General features: G+C 44.1%; 1 protein-coding gene across 2 annotated transcripts in view; it reads right to left on the reverse strand.

Moving 5' to 3' along the window:
- The window catches only part of LOC124545007 (protein bric-a-brac 1-like), a 467,428-nt gene that overhangs the window by 417,338 nt on the left and 28,136 nt on the right, over positions 1-21,954 (reverse strand). The window contains exon 1 of one of the 2 annotated variants that reach the window (XM_047123774.1): positions 6,282-6,456. The exons of the other annotated variant lie outside the window; for it this stretch is intronic. Coding sequence (XP_046979730.1) covers positions 6,282-6,441 — 160 coding nt within the window. The 5' untranslated portion in view covers positions 6,442-6,456. Of the gene's footprint in view, positions 1-6,281; positions 6,457-21,954 lie in introns of those variants that run through there. 2 annotated transcript variants of the gene reach the window in all.

Below are 21,954 nucleotides of genomic sequence, written 5' to 3' on the forward strand. Positions count from 1 at the left end.
ACCCTTGTAGACAATTAATTAATGAATAGCGCATATTTAATTCAATCAAATGGTTCAAATGGCTCTGAGCACTATGGGGCTTAACATCTGAGGTCATCAGTCCCCTAGAACAGAACTACTTAAACCTAACTAACCTAAGGACATTACACACATCCATGCCCGTGCAGGATTCGAACCTGCGACCGTAGCAGTCGCACGGTTCCGGACTGAAGCGCCTAGAACCGCTCGGCCACCGGGACCGGCTTAATTCAATCAATTGCGACTTGAGTAACATATACCGAGAACATGTAGTTAGTATATTCCATTTTTTGAATAGGTTTCGGCATGCTGTCCTTGAATTTACACCAAAAATGAGTCTCATAACACGTTTTTGTACTCTAGACTTTCTCTCGTTTTTGTGTAATAATCCAAAATATGATACTATATGACACAATAGAGTAACAGTAAGCAAAACACGTACTTTTTTTTACATTTATATCTCCATTGCCACCCATTTCAAGACAATAGGATACAGTTGTGCAGTTGAAATTTACTGCGACTAAATCTCTCACAGAATCATGGTCAGACGTTGGTCATCTCCGTTACAACCATGATCAAACGTTTGTCGCGCTAATTCGTCATCTGTGCCGTGCAATATACACTCCACATTTAAAATTCTCATGAAAAGCCAGAAAAGCAACAGCGATCCACAATGTTACGGAGTTGAGTAATCTACTCTGTACAGAATGTTAGAGTTGGCCGATCCGCTCCCTAGTCCTGTATCCTTGAAGTCGGGAGGCATCTTTTGATAGCCATTTGTTTTCGGTTGCACCCAACATTGGCTAGCTGGCGGTAATGCGTGAGGAAGCCATTGTTGTCTACCGTCTATCTTTGTTTAACTTCACTGTATTTCGTATTATTTCCTTTCCTTGCGATAAGTGTATGTAATTGCTGCAGTTAGGATCGTTATTAGCTATTTCAATATGTAAGACGATTTAAGTTTCGTTAACAAATAACATTTAGCGATTTTTACTTCCGTGCGTGACTTCTTTCGCAGAAACATGAAGCGCTGTTGACGCTGCCAGCACCGCAGGAGGAAGGCATGGCTTGTTTTCACCTCTTGGCGGTCTACAGTGTGTGTGTGTGTGTGTGTGTGTGTGTGTGTGTGTGTGCGTGTGTGTGTGTGTGTTTAGGGGGGGGGGGGGTCTCCGCTCCCCGCAACCCCATTTTGAAGTCTGCCAAATTACAATTAATATACCATAGTATCTTTCAAGTCCACCAGGTGGTGGATAAGAACACGAAAAAAATTAATAAAAATAAAAACACAGCACATAATCATGCCTAATACGGTGTATGAAAACCCTTGGCATCCAAAAGCCGGCCGTGGTGGCCGTGCGCTTCTAGGCGCTGCAGTCCGGAACCGTGGGACTGTTACGGTCGCAGGTTCGAATCTTGCCTCGGGCATGGATGGGTGTGATGTCCTTAGGTTAGTTAGGTTTAAGTAGTTCTACGTTCTAGGGGACTGATGACCTAAGTTGTTAAGTCCCATAGTGCTCAGAGCCATTTGAACCATTTGGCGTCCAAAACAGCTTCCAGTCGTCCTGTAAATAAACAGAGATACTGCATGGTTTTCAAGGGAAACTTACACAACTCTTTCTGCAAAATAGTGGTAAGTTTTGGTAACGATGATGGCGGTGGATAGCAATCATGCACCCTTCTCTCCAAAATAGACCACAAAGGCTGATGTGGTGACTGTGTTGGACAGGGGAGAAGAGGCAATTCATCCTCGTGCTCACAAACCCAGTCCCGACCGATGCGAGTTGTGGGAAGCATCGGGGAACCAACATTGTCCCATGGTATGGACCTAATCAGCCAAAATGGTCACATAATCCTTGGTACTAATGCGATGTTGCGGAGAAGCACGCGGCCCATACAATAGCACGATATGGCTGTCCAAATAATCACCGAACACCCGCCATGTTTTTACACTACTGGCCATTAAAATTGCTACACCACGAAGATGACGTGCTACAAACGCGAAATTTAACCGACAGGATGAAGATGCTGTCATATGCAAATGATTAGCTTTTCAGAGCATTCACACACGGTTGGCGCCGGTGGCGACACCTACAACGTACTGACATGAGGAAAGTTTCCAACCGATTTCTCATACACAAACAGCAGTTGACCGGCGTTGCCTGGTGAAACGTTGTTGTTTTGCCTCGTGTACGGAGGAGAAATGCGTACCATCACGTTACCGACTTTAATAAAGGTCGGATTGTAGCCTATCGCGATTGCGGTTTATCGTATCGCGACATTGCTGCTCGCGTTGGTCGAGATCCAATGGCTGTTAGCAGAATATGGAATCGGTGGGTTCAGGAGGGTAATACGGAACGCCATGCTGGATCCCAATGGCCTCGTATCACTAGCAGTCGAGATGACAGGCGTCCGCATGGCTGTAACGGATCGTGCAGCCACGTCTCAATCCCTGAGTCAACAGATGGGGACGTTTGCAATACAACAGCCATCTGTACGAACAGTTCGACGACGTTTGCAGCAGCATGGACTATCAGCTCGGAGACCACGGCTGCGGTTACCCTTGACGCTGCATCACAGACAGGAGGGCCTGCGATGGTGTACTCAACGACGAACCTGGGTGCACGAATGGCAAAACGCCATTTTTTCGGATGAATCCGGGCTCTGTTTACAGCATCATGATGGTCGTATCCGTGCTTGGCGACATCGCGGTGAACGCACATTGGAAGCGTGTATTCGTCATCGCCACACTGGCATATCACCCGGCGTGATGGTATGCGGTGCCATTGGTTGCACGTCTCGGTCACCTCTTGTTCGCATTGACGGCACTTTGAACAGTGGACGTTACATTTCAGATGTGTTACGACCCGTAGCTCTGCCCTTCATTCGATCCCTGCGAAACCCTACATTTCAGCAGGATAATGCACACCGCATGTTGCAGGTCCTCTACGGGCCTTTCTGGATACAGAATATGTTCGACTGCTGTCCTGGCCAGCACATTCTCCAGATATCTCACCAATTGAAAACGTCTGGTCAAAGGTGGCCGAGCAACTGGCTCTTCACAATACGCCAGTCACTACTCTTGATGAACTGTGGTATAGTGATGAAACTGCATGGGCAGCTGTACCTGTACACGGCATCCAAGCTCTGTTTGACTCAATGCCCAGGCGTATCAAGGCCGTCATTACGGCCAGAGGTGGTTGTTCTGGGTACTGATATCTCAGGATCTATGCACCCAAATTGCGTGAAAATGTAATGACATGTCAGTTCTAGTATAATATATTTGTCCAATGGATACCCGTTTATCATCTGCATTTCTTCTTGGTGTCGCAATTTTAATGGCCAGTAGTGTACTTCTGGGACGTAAACTCGGCCAGAAATTGGAAACAGCGTGAAACATGACTCATCCACTTGACTTTCATGCATTTATCGCCGCGTTTCCATAGTTTGTACAACCACTGTATGTACATATATACCTAAAAGATGACTCTGTTTACTTCTATATCTTCATTCTCTTCCACAAACAAATTAGATGAATTTAAATTATTGTATCTATGATACGTCACTTGCAATCCATTCCCACGCTTTATTTTGAGCATTGCAATCGATGCACTGAGCGCTGCTTCGATCTTAAATAATACTATTTTTCCAATACGGGTACAGCTAAAAAATTAATAATGAACTCAGAACAGTTTCTATTTTTTCTGGGTGCAAAGACAATCGCACAATCAAAGCAGAATCGTTTATAAACTGTCACTAGCGTAGCCATGGCGCGCGGCAACAGTAGAAGACGCTGCATTCGTCTGGCAATGGCGTGGCATGCCCTAACATGCAAGTGTGCATCGCGTCAGCCTGGATGCGCTGCCCATTAGACCGCATGTGTTCCATCAGAGGTTGCAAGCTGTAGTAGAGTCGGCGAAAAACGATCCCAGACAGCTGGTTGCCTTGTGCCACGGCACTTATCATGTCACTCCGATGGGCGCTGGCACAAACGGCGAACATACTTGCGGACGTCTGCTGCATTTACAATACAATATTTATGCCCGCTATTTCGGGAGAACGCAGACATGCTTTATAGTTAACGATATGGACCCGTCAAAACTGAGAACGTTGGACAGGCGCATACAATGATTTCAACGGTTTCCGAGATACAGCCTTTAGAAAATTAGGTCACGGGAACGGTGCTGGTGGCAGTGTGTTAATAGATCCAGTGTAGATGAAATGGCGATGCTGCCGTCCTGATTTTACCATTGCCGTAATGTCAGTTTAAAAAATATATTTAATGGAGTTCTGATGGCGAACTTATACCTAACGTACCCCAAAATCAGGCTTAAAAATGACATTCTGACTGCGAGTTATTGACGGCTAAGAATGGGCTACGACGATTTTTTTTAAACAATGTATATATCGAAATTAATGTCCCACATGACAACCCTATTTTTCCATCGCGGTTTGTGTTTCAAGTTTTTTATGTGTTTGAAGACCTTAGTAACAAGAAAATATGCACCCAAAATACTAACACTTCTACGGGAATCCCGATACTTTGACCTTTACAATACGCGTGTTTATATGACGTCACAGTCGCCGTACCGGTTCAATTCATCAAATAAATAGTTATTGCAGTGTTTTGTCATTTTCAACGTCAGTTCTCAGTTAACACATGGTACATTTGACGTTATTGACCACCTACCTATACGGATTAACATTTACACTTTCTTCTACAATACAGAAGTACGTCTCCGATATCGCTCATTAATTCCGTTTCCAGTCGCAACTAATTTCTAGTATCAAATGATTTTTAAAGTTTCCTATTTCCTCACACACCCCCATTCACATGCAACCTCTGAGCCATTCGACCGTGGAGCGATAATTACGTCATTGTAACTGGATACTAAAATCCCGACAACAGATAGGCAACAACTAGAAAGGGAAAATGACAGCGAAATAACACACGAGAAAATGTTTCTCTTCATTTCTAGCATATCACAAAATATTATTCTGCGACTGTTGATATTCGTTAGTAAGGACCGTTCACAGACGTGGATACAGACAGAAGGGATGAAAAGGTACAGCTGTAATTAATCGTACGGTTGGTTTCAGCACCATAATATTTTACTAGGTTTGATCTCTTGCTTTCCTTCGACCTTTGAACTGGCTTACCCAACCAGTTATACAGGAACCTACAATTAAACGGACTACAAACAATGGTGCAACTCGAAATGGGATGAACAAAATCCAAGACTGAGCCATTGCGGGTTAGTGATAAAAAAACATGGAAAGTCAGCTAGGCACTATCGAAAACCTTGACGGTTTAGGAAGTAAAATGGTGTGAACAGTATGGCTAATCACAATAGTTTCGTCATCACAGACTAGAAATAAAGAAATTCCTACACCGGTATCTCTATGATCATGACGCGACTTTGTTCTAACTTCTGAAGACGTGCCGTTATATACTTTTCTTGACATATGGTTCTGCAGCTATGATAAATTTTTCATGATTTTTTTATCCACTTCTAATAGAATCTACATCCCAAAGCAGATGGCGACATCTTTGTAAAGGTGTCTTTCTGTCCATGCCATGTACAACCGCTTACATTCCCGAATCATCACAATGTTACGCTTCGGAAAACATCGAGAATGGAGCACCATTGCATATTTGTACGTTGCTGTCCCCCCAGAACGGCCCATACCACACCGTGTACTTTTTACGTATGCGTCTTCCTTGTGAAAAATCTTAGGAAACAAAAATACTGAGCTAATCGTGCACAGTCCAGTTGGGAGGCATGAGGTTCAACCCAATTATTCACAAACAGTCTTAATGGCATTTATTATTATTGTTATTATTATTATACCGCCAACCGGTTTCAACCCGACGTAGGGGTCAGTTATGTAGACAGGAGTGACACCACCAGCTATGGACCAATGGTGTAAACGCCAAGAAGATGACCCCTACGTCCGGTTGAAACCGGTTGGCGGTATAATAATAATAATAATAATAAATGCGATTAAGACTGTTTTTGAATAATTGATTAATCGTACTAATTGCTGCTTCATCTCCACACCGATGTTGTCCACAGATCTATGAGGTTCAAATCCTCGTGAGACTGCCCTGATTTGGATTTTCCGCGGTCTCCGTAAAATGCCAGGGGCAAATACATATCTGGTTACTGTTAACAGCGCCACGGTCAATTTTCTTCACCAGTCTCTCCATTGTTCATCTCGACATCGAAGTAATACACGGTGGGAAGCGGCGACTGCAGGCTTACCCGGTGCGCGCGGCCGCAGCTGGTGCACGTTGGACAGGTGCTTGATCATGGTGGAGGTGTTGCGGCTGCGGTTCTTGAGCTGCTCGCGGCAGACGCGGCAGCGCACCATGTCGTCGGGCGCATCCTCGAAGTACTCCCACACCCAGGAGCGGCGCTTCATCGCGGCTGCCGGCCCGCTACTGCGCCACGACACAGACGGGCGGTCGACGCGAGCCGCCTCGAACCGGCGAGGCGAGGCGCGGACTGGCGCGACGTGCGGTCGATACTCGCCTAGCCTCGAGCCCGCCCGACCGTGCTTCGAGTCGGACGTTTCGAGGTCATTCTAGCGGACGTTCCTTCCTACCAGAAACGGCCAGCCGCTCTCGGGATGATGTCACCCCGCCTCGTCCGAGCGCGAGACGTGACTCGGGGCAATACGTTACCGGTACAGAAGAAGTGTTAATTATTTCAGGAGGCGGCAGCATGGAAAATTCCGAGTTTAGCAGAACACTTGATACCACACGATGTCTCATATAAAGCCATTACGCCTCATACCCGAGTTTCAACTAACAATAAACTAACTACAAAAGAATAGATAATAGTAACGCTAAAAAACATGTACTTACCCGTTTATAAGAAAAAATGTTCAAATGCGTGTGAAATCGTATGGGACTTAACTGCTAAGGTCATCAGTCCCTAAGCTTACACACTACTTAACCTAAATTACCCTAAGGACAAACACACACACCCATGCCTGAGGGAGGACACGAACCTCCGCCGGGACGAACCGCACAGTCCATGACTGCAGCGCCTCAGACCGCTCGGCTAATCCCGCGCGGCCGTTTATAAGAAATGCTGGAAGTAGTGACAATGGGCATCCAGCCATCGCTGACTTCATGTGATGACGTTACAAGCAATACGTTGTAATTTTGCAGGCGTGATGTTAATTTCTGTAGTTATTTTCCTTTTAAGCTCGTTTATTGTGGGAGCTTTGTCAGGATACACTTTGCTTTTTAGTGTGCCCCAAACACACACTACGTTACGTCCTGGACCTTCGGAACCAGAAGCCTCTACTGACACGTCTTGTCTTCAGGGAACACACTGGCGATGTCCGCCGTGATTTGGTTGAACGTGTGAGCGGTTGCTCCATCTAGTTGGAATACTGCATACAACCTCTCTGCACCTGTTAATTATGCATAGAAAGAGTCAAAGATCCCTATCTATCTATCTGGCACTGTTTAAGGTGTAACTGAAAAATATGGGGCGAATAAGGAGCATGCTAAGAACCTATGTTCCCTGAGTGGAGAGATTCCTTATGCAGAATATATGGGTTGTCCTGCGAACAGTATCTGCAATTCCGGGAGTTTACATGATCTGACAAATGAAATCAGACGTCATCTGACATGAAGTAAAGCAAGGGGTACAAGTAACAGTTATTAACCGACGTTAACAGTCAGTTACAAACTTCAACTCTTGCACCACTCTGACACAACAGGCTGTTAATTTCACATCTATAGTTGCGATGACACAATGTACGAGATACACCAGCCTGCTGCAGTAACATCCTTATCAACTTGCGGGACTTCTCACAATGTCCATGCGAATTCTGCCTACAACGGATTCTGTAGCCTTCCACTCCTTTTACAGATCTTAACAGTGCTGGTCGTGGGGAGCTTCCTACCAGAATACTTCGTTTGGAAAATTTATTTACATTCCTTTATGGAGTCTGCCTTTAAGTAACACTGCACAATATCAATTCGTTGTTCTAATGCAAACTGCCCAATTTCTGTAACAACTCAACAATACGAGCTTCTCACAGCAACTGACGCACGAACACACAGTTGCACTCAACTTCCTGGTAAAATACAGAGTAGCTACATTCGAGACAGTGTCGCAACTTCACAAGCATTTCGACTAGACATGCTTAATGGGTACGTGTGTTGTACCCGTTTTATGTGGGACTCACTGCATTTTACACGGCTATACACTTAAAACAATGATACTAATGAAAAAAAGATAAAACATAGAGTGTAAATATTATACACATATGGTGCAGTATTTTATGACATTAGACTTAATTTCTCAGTTCAGCCGACAATGTCCGGAGTCAGAGATAGGAAGTACTTCGCATTGCCTAAATGTAGTGTTGGATAGTCTGAAGTTTTCCGTCGAAACTTCAAGATGGGTCTGGCACTTTCTTTGTACCGACAGGGCATACACCCCCTTATTTCGCGCTGGAGGAAGGCCATAGAACGGAATGGAGATTACGCGGAAAAATAGGGTGTGTAGATAAAACACCATTCTTTCGTGTGTGTAACTCTCATTATGTTCAATGAAGAACTGTCGAAGAAAAAAAAATGCGGTACATTACATTCTGGGCAACCTCGTATATGCATGCCTCAGTGGCAATTTTGGTTTTTTGTGCCATGAACTTCGAAATAAAGGTGTGATTCCAAACTTTTTGTCCTAAAATGTCTTCCACGAATGGCATCCTTTAATGCGTCTGTCCTCGCGAATGACATCAGCTCGCTGCAACATGTTATGAGAGAGCCGTGGATGGTTTCCTCGACCGCTGCAAATCGTGGAGCTCCACCGAACCGCCTTCTGATGATCTCAACTCTTCGCGCCCAGCGACTAATCGAATTTTTGTCGACGGCAGATGCTTCATAGACTTTGCAGAAGCGTTTGTTCTTTCTCTGCAGTGAGAAATTCAATGAAGGCACATTGCTTGTAACGTACATCACCTACAGACGCCATTTTGGAACTGTCTTGCAAATATACTATGTGTCGGAAGTGAAGGAAACTTGGCGCGCTCACTCAGGAGACTTCAGATAATACATACGTGACGAAACTTCATGGCAGATTAAAACCGTGAGCCGGACCGAAACTCGAACTCGGGACCTTTGCCTTTCGCGGGCAAGTGCTCTACCGTCTGAGCTACCCAAGCACGGCACGCGCCCCGTCCTCACAGCTTTACTTCTGCCAGTACCTCGTCTCCTACCATTCTGGAAACATACGTAACGTTTCGCATTCGTAGCATTGTTTTCGGCTGAGAAAAAAATGCGGTGCATTACTTTCTGGGCAACCCTTGAATCTTCATCTACATTATGCCCAGATTACCAAATCAAAGAAACCAACATTTTGGTAACGACAAAATCGTCTGTTTCCTAGAGGATGTTTACTCATAGCACTCCTGAGAAAGCGCAGTACTCCTTGTTGCTATGATTCAGGCTTGAATCCGTCGTGCCATACCATCGATGAGGTCATCAAGCCCTGGTCCACATTGTCCCACTCTTCAATGGCGATTCGGGGTTAAATCGCTCAGAGTACGTGATCGTTGTCGACGCCCAAAGGCAGCTCATTTCAATCGATCCCACGCGTGTTAGATTGGGTTCATGCCCGGAGAACTGACAGGAAATTCCTTTCTGGTGATCCTAGCATTATGAAGAAACGTGTTAAAGAGAACAGCACGATGAGTACCCGAGTTGCCATCCATACAAACGAAACTGTCACCAAAATATTGGTCACAAGGCCCTACTATTGGTTACAAAATCTCTTCCTCGTACCGTAGAGATTGCCCTCAGCAACCACGAGAGGTGTATCGTAACCCCTCGAAATGCCACCCTATAACTTCGCTCCCCACAATCTTGTTGCACATGTGGGACACAGTGTTAGAGGCGTTCCATATTATCAGACTGTCTCCAGACTTGTCTGCGATTCGTCCATAAATAACTACCGCCCATCCTGGGGCTCCATTTTGCATGATTTCTTGCCCATATGTAACGGAATCCATTGTATTGTGGTGTACGATGTGCCGCTCGCCATGATCGTCGGGAATGTTGATTCGCATCATGCAATCGTCTATTAACAGTTTGCCGTGATACACGACGTCCTGAATTCTCTTCAAACGCCGAATTCGTTCTACAGCACTCAGCCCACGGTTCCTTTGCCTCAAAAATCGTAGATTCTGTGCACGTGACGAACGTGGATAGCATGTGCGGTGTAAGTCCTCAACATTACCTGTCAACTGGAACCGATTCCATGTCCATACCCCTCCGCACCACATTACACTCATGCTCATAAAAATACATGGTGACACAACGCTCTGGTGGACAGTTTGCAGGTTTAAATCACCTCGGGGCATGACCATGCGATGCATTTGACCTGCGGTCGTCGCTTGGTGGCGCTAGCAGCAGTCCACATACACAGAGGTGTGTTGGTCCATGTCAGAGTAAAGTGCAGCGAGTAAGTGTGCAGACGTTTTCAGAAGTGCTAATGGTGACTGTGTGTTGAAAATGTCTCAAAGAACACATATTGATGGCGTTATGAGGGGTAGAATACCAGGGCAATTGGAGGCTGGTCAAACACAGCAGGTCGTAGCATGGGCCCTCCGTGTGCCACGAAGTGTGATCTCAAGATTATGGCAACGATTCCAGCAGACAGGAAACGTGTCCAGGCGCTACAGTACGGGACGTCCACAGTGTACAACACCACAAGAAGACCGACCTCTCACCATCAGTGCCCACAGACGGCCATGGAGTACTGCAGGTAACCTTGCTCGGGACCTTACTGCAGCCACTGGAGCAGTTGTCTCCAGACACACAGTCTACAGACAACTGAACAGACATGATTTATTCGCCTGGAGACCTGCAAGGTGCATTCCACTGACCCCTGGTCACAGGAGAGCCCATAACGCCTGGTGTCAAGAACACAGTACATGGTCATTGGAACAGTGGTCCCAGGTTATGTTCATGGACGAGTCCAGGTATAGTCTCAACAGTGATTCCCGCCGGGTTTTCATCTGGCGTGAACCAGGAACCAGATACCAACCCCTTAATGTCCTTGAAAGGGACCTGTATGGAGGTCGTGGTTTGATGGTGTGAGGTGGGATTATGATTGGTGCACGTACAGCCATGCATGTCTTTGTCAGAGGAACTGTAACAGAACAGGTGAATCGGGACGACATTCTGCACCAGTATATCCGCCTTTTCAGGGGTGCAGATGATAACGCACAGCCCCACCAAGCTGCCATCGTGGAGGAGTACCTTGAAACAGAAGATATCAGGCGAATGGAGTGGCCTGCCTGTTCTCCAGACCTAAACCCCATCGAACACGTGTAGGATGTTCTCGGTCGACGTATCGCTGCACGTCTTCAAACCCCTAGGAAACTTCACGAGCGACAGTCACTGGTGCAAGAATGCGAGGCTATACCCCAGCAGCTGCTTGACCACCTGATCCAGAGTATGCCAACCCGTTGTGCGGCCAGTGTGCGTGTGCATGGTGATCATATCCCATATTGATGTCGGGGCACATGCTCAGGAGTCAGTGGCGTTTTGTAGCACATGTGTTTCGGGACGGTTTTCTCAACTTATCATCAATACCGTGTCGTGTGTGTTCCCTGTGTGCCTATGCTATTAGCACCAGTTTTGTGTAGTGCCACGTTGTGTGGCACCACATTCTGCAATTATCCTTAATTTATGAGCATGAGTGTACTTTGACTCCGGTGCATACGTCGAACAACTTCTTGGCTGACAAGTCTTCTGCACGTAGTGATCGCGATTGTCTTTCCTGGTTTGACGGATGTTCACTCTACTGTTCCACAGACGTCTCTAAATGCGTCGTCCGCAGCTCGTGGTGTCGCGGTAGCGTTCTCGCTTCCCGAGCACGGGGTCCCGGGTTCGATTCCCGGCGGGGTCAGGGATTTTCTCTGCCTCGTGATGACTGGGTGTTGTGTGATGTCCTTAGGTTAGTTAGGTTTAAGTAGTTCTAAGTTCTAGGGGACTGATGACCATAGATGTTAAGTCCCATAGTGCTCAGAGCCATTTGAACCATTTTTCAAAATGCGTCGCTACTGGTGCTTTACTTGACACTGAAATGCTGCAGTCCATTCGAGAGCGGCGTTCTATCCCTAGCTACCGCTCATGGTAACCATGTATAACCATATATACTCCATGTTTCCAAACAGGATCGGTACAGGAACAATCATACAGCAACACAAAATGGTTCAAATGGCTCTGAGCACTATGGGACTCAACTGCTGAGGTCATTAGTCCCCTAGAACTTAGAACTAGTTAAACCTAACTAACCTAAGGACATCACAAACATCCATGCCCGAGGCAGGATTCGAACCTGCGACCGTAGCGGTCTTGCGGTTCCAGACTGCAGCGCCTTTAACCGCACGGCCACTTCGGCCGGCCACAGCAACACACGTACACGACATGTTGGGGTAATGCAACGGTTTTGGCGGTGTGTACCTGTATATGAGTGACAGACGTCGTAACACTTGCGACACCCATGTTTAACTTTATGTCCTTTAATTTGAATTGTAGTTTGTGACGTTTCAAGAATTTTGTGGACATTAACGTCGAAAAATAGAATTTCTGTAAATATTTTCAAAACAGAATGGCTAAGTACCTGTTTAATGTAGAATGTGTCAAAAAATGTAGAGTCTATGGAATGCGTTTTTGTGTAAATCCTTAAAAAATGAATATCCCAAAAATATTTTTTAATACTAAGCCTGAATTTGCTACACAGTCGGACTGTAATACCAACTAGAGTCGTCACTGTGTTCGCATCTTGGCGACTTACAGGCTAAGGACGTTTCTGTGGACACTTCATGATTTATGTTAGCACAATAATCCACCTATATCATGGTAAATCGAAGCCTGCTAGTTTGGTGCGGATGTTTGGGTCGCTTTGTACCCTTGATGGTGATTCTTGATTCCATATTTGTGGTTCTTGTTTCCGAAAGGAACCAAATAAAACTGTGCAGATTCTTGAGCAGAAAAGGAAAATTCCCTGTAGCCACAATAGTTCTCGTATGCAAACCATAGTTCACATACAGCTTGTCTGGGACTCACTGGCAAGTCTTTCAGAAAATTTTAAGGTATTCCTCATTATTTTTCTACAGTTATTGCGAATTTAATGTTTGATCTGGTACCTTTTGTCATAAAAATTCTTTTAAAAGTGTACAAATTATACTTCATGAACAAATCATACCATCTTCGGAAAATAAATTCCACATCTTACGCATAGCTAATTCTGGAGGCAAATATTTTCTTAATGGTGTCTCTTTTTTTCTTCCCCAGTGCTGTTATCTGCATTTAAAACTTGTTATGTGAGCTATAATTTCAGCCTGTATCTCTTTATAGCATCACCAAGCCTTGCACCACCTCTTGTTACAGAAACTGCTGCCCCACTATTCATCTTCTCAACAGCTGCGTGCTTACCTTTCCTTCCTTCAACATAAAAAATACTTAGGAATGTAAATCTACAAGCGGGAACCATCCCCTGAAGAGCAGTTTGTAACCTGTAGCTTAAAGTTTTCGATTGAACATTCTTTCTTACCCTGATCAGGCCTTCTTCTTTTAGGATAGTTCACGTCAATATACCCCGTTAAAAACTTTGACTCACAGCATCTGGATTGTAGCAATATCCGTTATTTTCACGTATCATATCATCTTCCGATATGCGTAATGCTTTTCAGAAGTTTTAATTATGTTTACACATGAGGAGATTTTGTACTTGTTTTTCGCGTTTCAAAACCCTCCACTTTCATGTATTTACAGATCTTTCACGTTTCTTTAGCTTTTCTGTAAATTTAAGTCATCGTGATATACTCATCGGAAAAAATTGGAATTCATTAGTGTTCACAAAAAACAAACACGACAGACAACACAGGAATATTACATGAAATAATACAATAACAAACTGAAGTTAACTGGCTGCGTTTATGACGTCATGGGCACTCAGCCAGATCAGTGCTAGAGGATTTGGTACTTCTTGCTATGTAAATTCAGAGGGATTTGGTATGTTCTGATGTAACACGCTTTATATGACTACCTCTATACAAGAGACTTGATACTTCTCGCAAGAAAATTTTAACTTGTTATATCCAGAAAACTTAGGTGTGGGCTGCCATCTCTAAATCCTTTTTTTTTTTTATTTTTAGGTTTCGTACCTCTTGGAAAATGGCTCCACATTTGCTCCCATTTTAAGCATACGTCAGATCCTTTTTCAAGCAGTTCTGCAGCAATTTCTATTCCTGTTTATATGGACTTTTCCTTGACAGATGTTGCACTTGAGATAATAGCTACGAGTGAGAAGCTCGAGATTTACGAGTGTCTTCGTACACACGTGTAACAAAGCTTACTGCGACTGAAGCCTCGTAGGGCAATAAGTCTTAGAGTTGGAAGCCTGTAAATTGAGTAGTTTTTAACAGACATGTACACATTGTTGTATCAAATTGGGGTTAGAGCTCGTTAATATGGGTTAGCTACGCAGGAGCACTTCTTATACTGTGCTATGTACTAGTCCCAATGGAGATCAGCGGACGGTTTTAGTAGTACCACATCTGTGGAGGATACGTTATTATTCCTCGTGAGAGCTTTAGCTATAGTATTAGTTCACTGTGCTCGATAGGTACCCGATATTTTCGGGTAAGGTTGTGTTTTAAGTGTTTTCCGTCGAAACAGATTTGTAGTTGACTGTTGGTGTTTCTGTTATTGACATGGAAGCAAGAGAATTTCGAGTTAATAAGTTCATACAAACATGTGCCCCACTGATCGTAGGTGTTCTTTGAAGTGGTTGCGTATAATTTCAGATGTGTTGGTTTGCGTGTTTAGGGCGATCAACTGGATGGTTGTTTGTGTCGTTGGCGACCTTTTGAACACCTCCAGTGTTATTAACTATAACTTTCCAGGTATAGCAGGATTAAATGGTTCAGTTGAAGAAGCAAAAGCAATTAAGAAAGCAATTCCATCTCACTTCTAGCAAATGGAAGTCGCACTGACAACCGTACCTGAAATTAATAGAATTACCAGAAGCGCCAAAGAAACTGGTGTAGGCATGCGTATTCAAATACAGAGATATGTGAGCAGGCAGATTACGGCGCTGCAGTCGACAACGCCTATATTAGGCAACAAATGTCTGGCGCAATTGTTAGATCGGTTACTGCTGCTACACTGACAGGTTATCAAGATTTAAGTGAGTCTGAACGTGGTGTTATAGTCAGCACAGGAGCGATGAGACACAGTATCTCCGAGGTAGCGATGAAGTGGGGATTTTCCCGTGCGACCATTTCACGAGTGTACCGTGAATATCAGGAATCCTGTAAAACATCATATCTCCTACATCGCTGCGGCCGTAAAAAGATCATGCAAGTACGGGACCAACGACGAAGAGAATCGTTCAACGTGACAGAAGTGAAACCCTTCCGCAAATTGCTGCAGATTTCAACGCTGGGCCATCAGCAAGTGGCAGCGTACGAACCATTCAACGAAACATCATTGATATAGGCGAGTCTCGTTTCAAATTCTATCGAGCGGCTGGGCGTATACGGTTAAGGAGACGCCCTCATAATCCATGGAGCCTGCATGTCAGCAGGGGACTCTTCAAGCTGGTGGAGGCTCTGTAATGGTGTGCAGTTGGAGTGACATGGGGCTCCTGATACGTCTAGATACGACTCTGACAGGTGACACGTACTTAAGCATCCTGTCTGATCACCTGCATCCATTCATGTCCGTTGTGCATTCCGACGGACGTATGCAATTCCAGCGCGACAATGCGACACCCCACACGTCCAGAATTGCTACAGAGTGGCTCGAGGAACACTCTTCTGAGTTTAAACATTTCCGCTCATCACCAAACTCCCCAGATATGAACAATATTGGGCATAGCTGGGATGCCTTGCAACGCGCTGTTCAGAAGAGATATTCACCCCCTCGTACTCTCACGGATTTATGGACAACCCTTTAAGGTTCATGGTATCAGTTCCCTCCAGCAATACTTCAGACATTAGGTAAGTCCATGCCACGTCGTGTTGCGGTACTTCTTCGTGCCCGCGGGGGCCCTATACGACATTAGGCAGGTGTACCAGCTTCTTTGGCTCTTCAGTTTATAAAACTTCTCAAAAACAAAAGCTCCTACGCTGTTCATGGAATTTGTCTACAGAATTCTGAAGAGCTGTTCTAACTTAAGTTACGTTCTTAGTACTATACGTGCGGTAGAGTCGTATAAAAAGTACCGCTTCTTAAATCGTACCAACATATCTAGCGAACTGTCTGCATGGCTATTCTGCCTGTTAGACACAATGTATATTAGACTGAACCTAGCTGTTGTACGTGACCAGTCTGACATGCCGTTGAGAAGTCTGGCGTGGAGCAGTTCAAGCTTGTTTTGTGGTCTGAAGGGGGCAACTATCTTTTTGGAAAGCTACGCATATTTTCTCTTACAGGTACTCGAAGTCTATTTGTAATTTATGTAGGATATACTTATACTCATCCGGTGACAACGTAGTGTAGAAATATGTACGTAGCTTCTGTACAGTAAAAAGTAAGTTAAAGAAAGTATGGTATTGTCTTATAAATTGCTGCAGATTTAGATCAGTGCAGCGTGGACGCTGTGACAGTAAAGCTATCTGTTTTAAATGTAAAACTGACAGGATATACTGCAGTAGAATTTTCGTTTCTCCGTGTGCTATGTACGGCAGACGTTTGCATGATGCCGTTTAGTCTGACGTCTCTTGCGCTGTGTATGTGCCGATCTTAGCCTGCTTCAGTAGTTAACTTGTGCCGCCGCTTGCACCTATGATTGATTTTTCTGTAATAACTGTTTATTTTATTATGACATATATTCTTGACTCATGGCACAAATACATGCCATTTGACAATAGCACTGTTGCTGAAAATTTAAAAGTTGTCATGTGAGTCCATGTAACTTTTACCATTCTGATGAATATGGTCTTAGAGCTATAGAAACCTGGTTAATGTGTTTTTGAAAAAAAAAAAAAAAAGTGTGCAACCGGTTGGCTGACTGTTAAATTTTATATCATACAGTGAGTCCATACTGCGTCAGGAGCAACCTCTTTAACTTTCACTGGCAGTCCACCATGAATTCCAGACGAGCGAGCTCCATCTGTGCATACTCCAATGCACCTATTCTGTGATATCCCATTTTGATTTAAAAAAGTATCGATCATTTAAAAAGACTTTGAGCTGTTGCTTTTTACAGTATCGGCTCACAGAAAAGCAATTCATCTCGAATGTTAAACTCATCAACGAAACGAACATAAGCAATCGCTTCGGCCACTTGAAGTGCAAAATAGTTGTTACGCGAGTTATCGATTAATTGCTTGAGTAAATCGTCAAAAACTTTTAAAATTCTTCTGCGCAATGTGTCATTAGAGATAGGAATACTTTTTAACTGTTGAGCAAATGAGTCACCTAACATTGTTGATACTATGTCACCTGGCTGGAAGAACCCGAATTTCTGCAAGAGTGGGTGGTTTTTTGCATGTAGCAATCCTATACGAAATCTGGCAAGAACCTACAGGACCTTAGAAGTCACAACATCTTCCTAGACTACCAGGAATTCTGCACCACAGATATTTCATGTAAGGACCTTGAAGTCAAAATAGAAAGTATGCCTAGAGTCAAAGCATAAAGAGAGTCTTTTTGCCCCCTCACTCTATTTGCGAGTGGAACAGGAAAAGAATGTCTGGTACAAGGTATCCTCTACAATGCACCATACGAAAGCTTGTGGAGTATGCATGTAGAAGTAGTTCTGTTCTACAATTTAGGAGTCATAACCAGAAATGACGTCAGATTACACTGTGGTGATCGGAGAAAGTGACAAGGATGACGTAGTAACATTGCACATCAATTCCAGCTGTGGCAAGGATTCTACCATGTCTTGATGCTGCTACTGACGAAATATACACTTAATAACAAGTCCCCATCCGCATCTTGCATCGACTTCTTGCTTCATTGACGTAGTGGGGGTTCCAAACACTCAGCCAATACTCAAGTCATATAAAGGGTCTGCACGATGTCTCCTTTATAAATGAGCTACACCTTTCTGGAATTCTCTCAATAAAACGAAGAGCCTAGTGTCATTTCTATAACCGACCTTACATACTTGTGCCATTCCACGTTACTTTGCAATGGCTGTGGACAGAATGTCTATTGGTAAACCTACGTAATTTTTCATTGCAGTCATTTCCACTAAGTAATCGTTCTTATGAACGAGTATATAAACCATATTAGTGATGTTGTCACAGATGCTGTAAAAGTGTTAATGTATACATACATTATTTTCTTGATGTTTATCTCGTTAACATCCAGTGCTAATAATCTTGGCGATTCAAACTTTACCCAATTTCACACACCCGTACGTCATGTCAGCCATACTAGGCGTGTGTGACGAGGGCCTCCCGTCGGGTAGACCGCTCGCCTGGTGCAAGTCTTTCGATTTGACGCCACTTCGGCGACTTGCGCGTCGTTGGGGGTGAAATGATGATGATTAGGACAACATAGCACCCAGTCCCTGAGCGGAGAAAATCTCCGATCCAGCCGGAAAGCGAACCCGGGCCCATAGGATTGACAGTCCGTCGCGCTGACCACTCAGCTACCGGGGCCGGACGTCAGCCATGCTGAAGAATTGGCTGTGTGGGTAACTTGTCAGTTTTATGTGTGAAGACGCAATGCTGTCAGGATAAGATAATTTATAAACATGTCTCTGAACTGATGGATTAGTCAGCGAGATAATTTTGTCAACGGTACACCTTAAGCAAATAGGCAACTTTTTAGATACAGCCAGTGTGTGTTGATTCATTCAGTTCTTTGAATAATATTTAAAAATCCTTGTACCATTCGCTGTCATAGTACTTCCTAATTTTTCTGCAATTTTTTGGTGGAAACAATTTGGCAGTAGTTTCATGCGGAAATCTGAAACATTATAACACACTCCTTACGTCCCCAAAGTTGGCATTATCAAAGGCTTTCTCTAAAACAGAGTTCAGTAGACCTAATGTTTACATCTGATGCTGTCACAAGAAACCTGCGTCTTCCTTAAGGAACAAATTCCATCTAAGATACTTTTTTTGGAAGCGCTATATGTCTGTTCATATCCAACCCCCGGGAATCTGGAGTTGATGCCAACTATAGTTGTCAATGCATCACTGCAAACAAACATGGTTTCCGGTCTTGGGTCAACTGGCTACATAGCAAGAATCCGACCACAATGAGTCAGCTGTTGAATAGATTACCACACAGCGCAGCACTCCAACAAAAATAAATGCTTGTAAAATACAGTAATTCTACAGGCTTTAAAAAATCCTAAAGAGTGACTGTTGGCAAGCCCAAATATTAGCTCTAACATCTCGAATTTTCCCATTGCAAAATATATGGGGGGGGGGGGGGGGGGGGGAGTAATATGCTGCCACTGCAGAGACTCTTTGCTTTTGGCTATGGTCCAAATTTGGGCTGTCTACCACAGGTAAGTCAGCAACTAGTAATCCTTTAACCAAACTTAGTCCACCAGCACTGAAATAATCCGCTCTCACAGAAATACCAACTGTCTAAATCCTGTACACGTACAATACCTCTATGTATAAAACATAGTGATGCATCCAGTACGTAGTTCTCTTCCCATACTTTTAATACACAAAGCACGTCAGCGGGTAGTAATATTCCCAAGCCCACCCAGAGTAATTTCCAGATGCATTACAGTACTTTACCACGTGAAATGAGGCTTAGTGACTTTACCTACAGTTTAATTGGATCGTCCTCCATGATGAACGATCCCTGGCAGTGCTTTACAGAGTGAACATTAATAAATTCGAAAAACTGCAGGGACGAATTCCTGACCGGAAATAGAGGAAAAAATATCCTATGAACATGTGTCCAGATATGGACGGTAGGTGTGCAATGACAAAAAATCGTCCCGGAGCACAGTACAGAGCGCATCGCATCCACACCACATCAGATGTTCAAATTGGCCTCTGTGGGACGCAATGCACATTTTGTCTGCAGGATGTACATAATCATACTATGGCTTACACAATATTGACAGACCACTTGCCTGGTGCTTGTACTAGGACTTGTCTGAGAATCTTGTAGAACCTTACATAGTCTGCCGCCTACCTGCACGTCTAAAAGGACCCATGATCACACAAACGCCCAAAAATGGCTTGAAACGTTGTGTGATGTGGTTGGTATCTGTGAGGGTACTTGTTTTGATAGAGCTGTGCTACCTCTCTGCCATTTCCATCTGCTTGGGTCTACACAAACACCATCTTTGACCTGTTCCTGACATGAAATCCGGACCATTCTGCTGCTTACAGTATGCTGCGTCAATCACACAGCCTGCAACACACAAGAAACGCATGGCACATGGTCAGAGGAACTTTCACTTGTAAGTGCCATCTGCCATGGTAATGATGCATTTCTGGACACATGTTCCCGAGCAGTCTAAGGCGCTGCAGTCATGGACTGTGCGGCTGGTCCCGGAGGAGGTTCGAGTCCTCCCTCGGGCATGGGTGTGTGTGTTTGTCCTTAGGATAATTTAGGTTAAGAAGTGTGTAAGCTTAGGGACTGATGACCTTAGCAGTTAAGTCCCATAAGATTTCAGACACATTTAACATTTTTTTGGACACATGTTCATAGGACCTTTCTTACTCCATTTCTAATAAGGAATCCGTCTGCAGTTTGTGGTTCAGATCTAATCAACAACCTCCTCGGAATGCACAGGAATTAGGTGAATTGTGTGTGCAGATGTTGTGCCAACTTCGTCCAGTGACCTACCAAGGCCTCATAGCTTCGCCGCTGCTATCTGTGCAGAAGACGGACATAACAGCTACTAGGTAGGCAGTCATAATGTTCTGATTGATCAGTGTGTATGCACCTTATACTCTAAAGACCTAAGACTGTAGCATTTCCTGTCATGTGATCTTGTTTCTTAGAGAAAGACACAGCCGATTTTCACCTTCCACCCTTGCCTAATCCAACTTATGCATTCTTTGTAGAAAACATTCCAGGAAACGTTATTCTATACAAGTGCACCAGAGGTATGAGTTTATGTAGTTGATGTCCACGTTAAATAATTAAAACTATAGAGAGACAGATAATAGTTTACAACCTTTTCTCGGTCTTGGTTGTCAGGGAAGTGTACTTCTACACCAAACAACTTTTGTTTGTTCTTATTATCGCAGTAGACAAACTGCAGAACGACAACTCGATTTCTTTAATACAGAAGGGTTTAAGTCTGCTTGACACATTGGTTTCTTTGGTTTTATCCACTTCAGTATATCAAAGGATATATATATATATATATATATATATATATATATATATATATATATATATATATATTAAAGGTCCAAAATGTATGTACATAACAAATGGACAATAATAATCATGTTTCAGGAACTTAGTTTATTCTAATGTAGACACACATAGCCTTATTATACTAGTTTTAGTGTGTCAGTTACTGGCGCCCTACCCCTCCCCCTCCCCCTCCCCCACCCCACAGCCTTGCCCCGGGACGTAACGCTGGTGAGTCCACCTCTGGATGCTAACACAGATGTAACATGTGTGGATCCATCTCCGGATGTTAGCTTTGACCTAATGCTATTGGATTTACTCTGAACAATGCCCCCAGCATGACGCTGGTGAATGTACCCTAAACTATTTCCTGGACCTGCTATGGGTCGATCCACACCGAACAACGTCCTTGACTCAGCACTGGTGAATTCACCCAGAGCAATGTCTCAGACCTCACACTGGTGGATCCAATCCAGCCAATATCCCAGACATAACGTGTGTGAATCCAGCTCCAGACACTACCCGAGAACTAACACGGGTAGATCCACTTCTGAAGCCTATACCAGACCTACCCAAACTGTTGGAACCTCTCT

This window comes from Schistocerca americana, chromosome 8 (genome assembly GCF_021461395.2).
Source record: "Schistocerca americana isolate TAMUIC-IGC-003095 chromosome 8, iqSchAmer2.1, whole genome shotgun sequence".
Classification (NCBI taxonomy): Eukaryota; Metazoa; Arthropoda; class Insecta; order Orthoptera; family Acrididae; genus Schistocerca; species Schistocerca americana.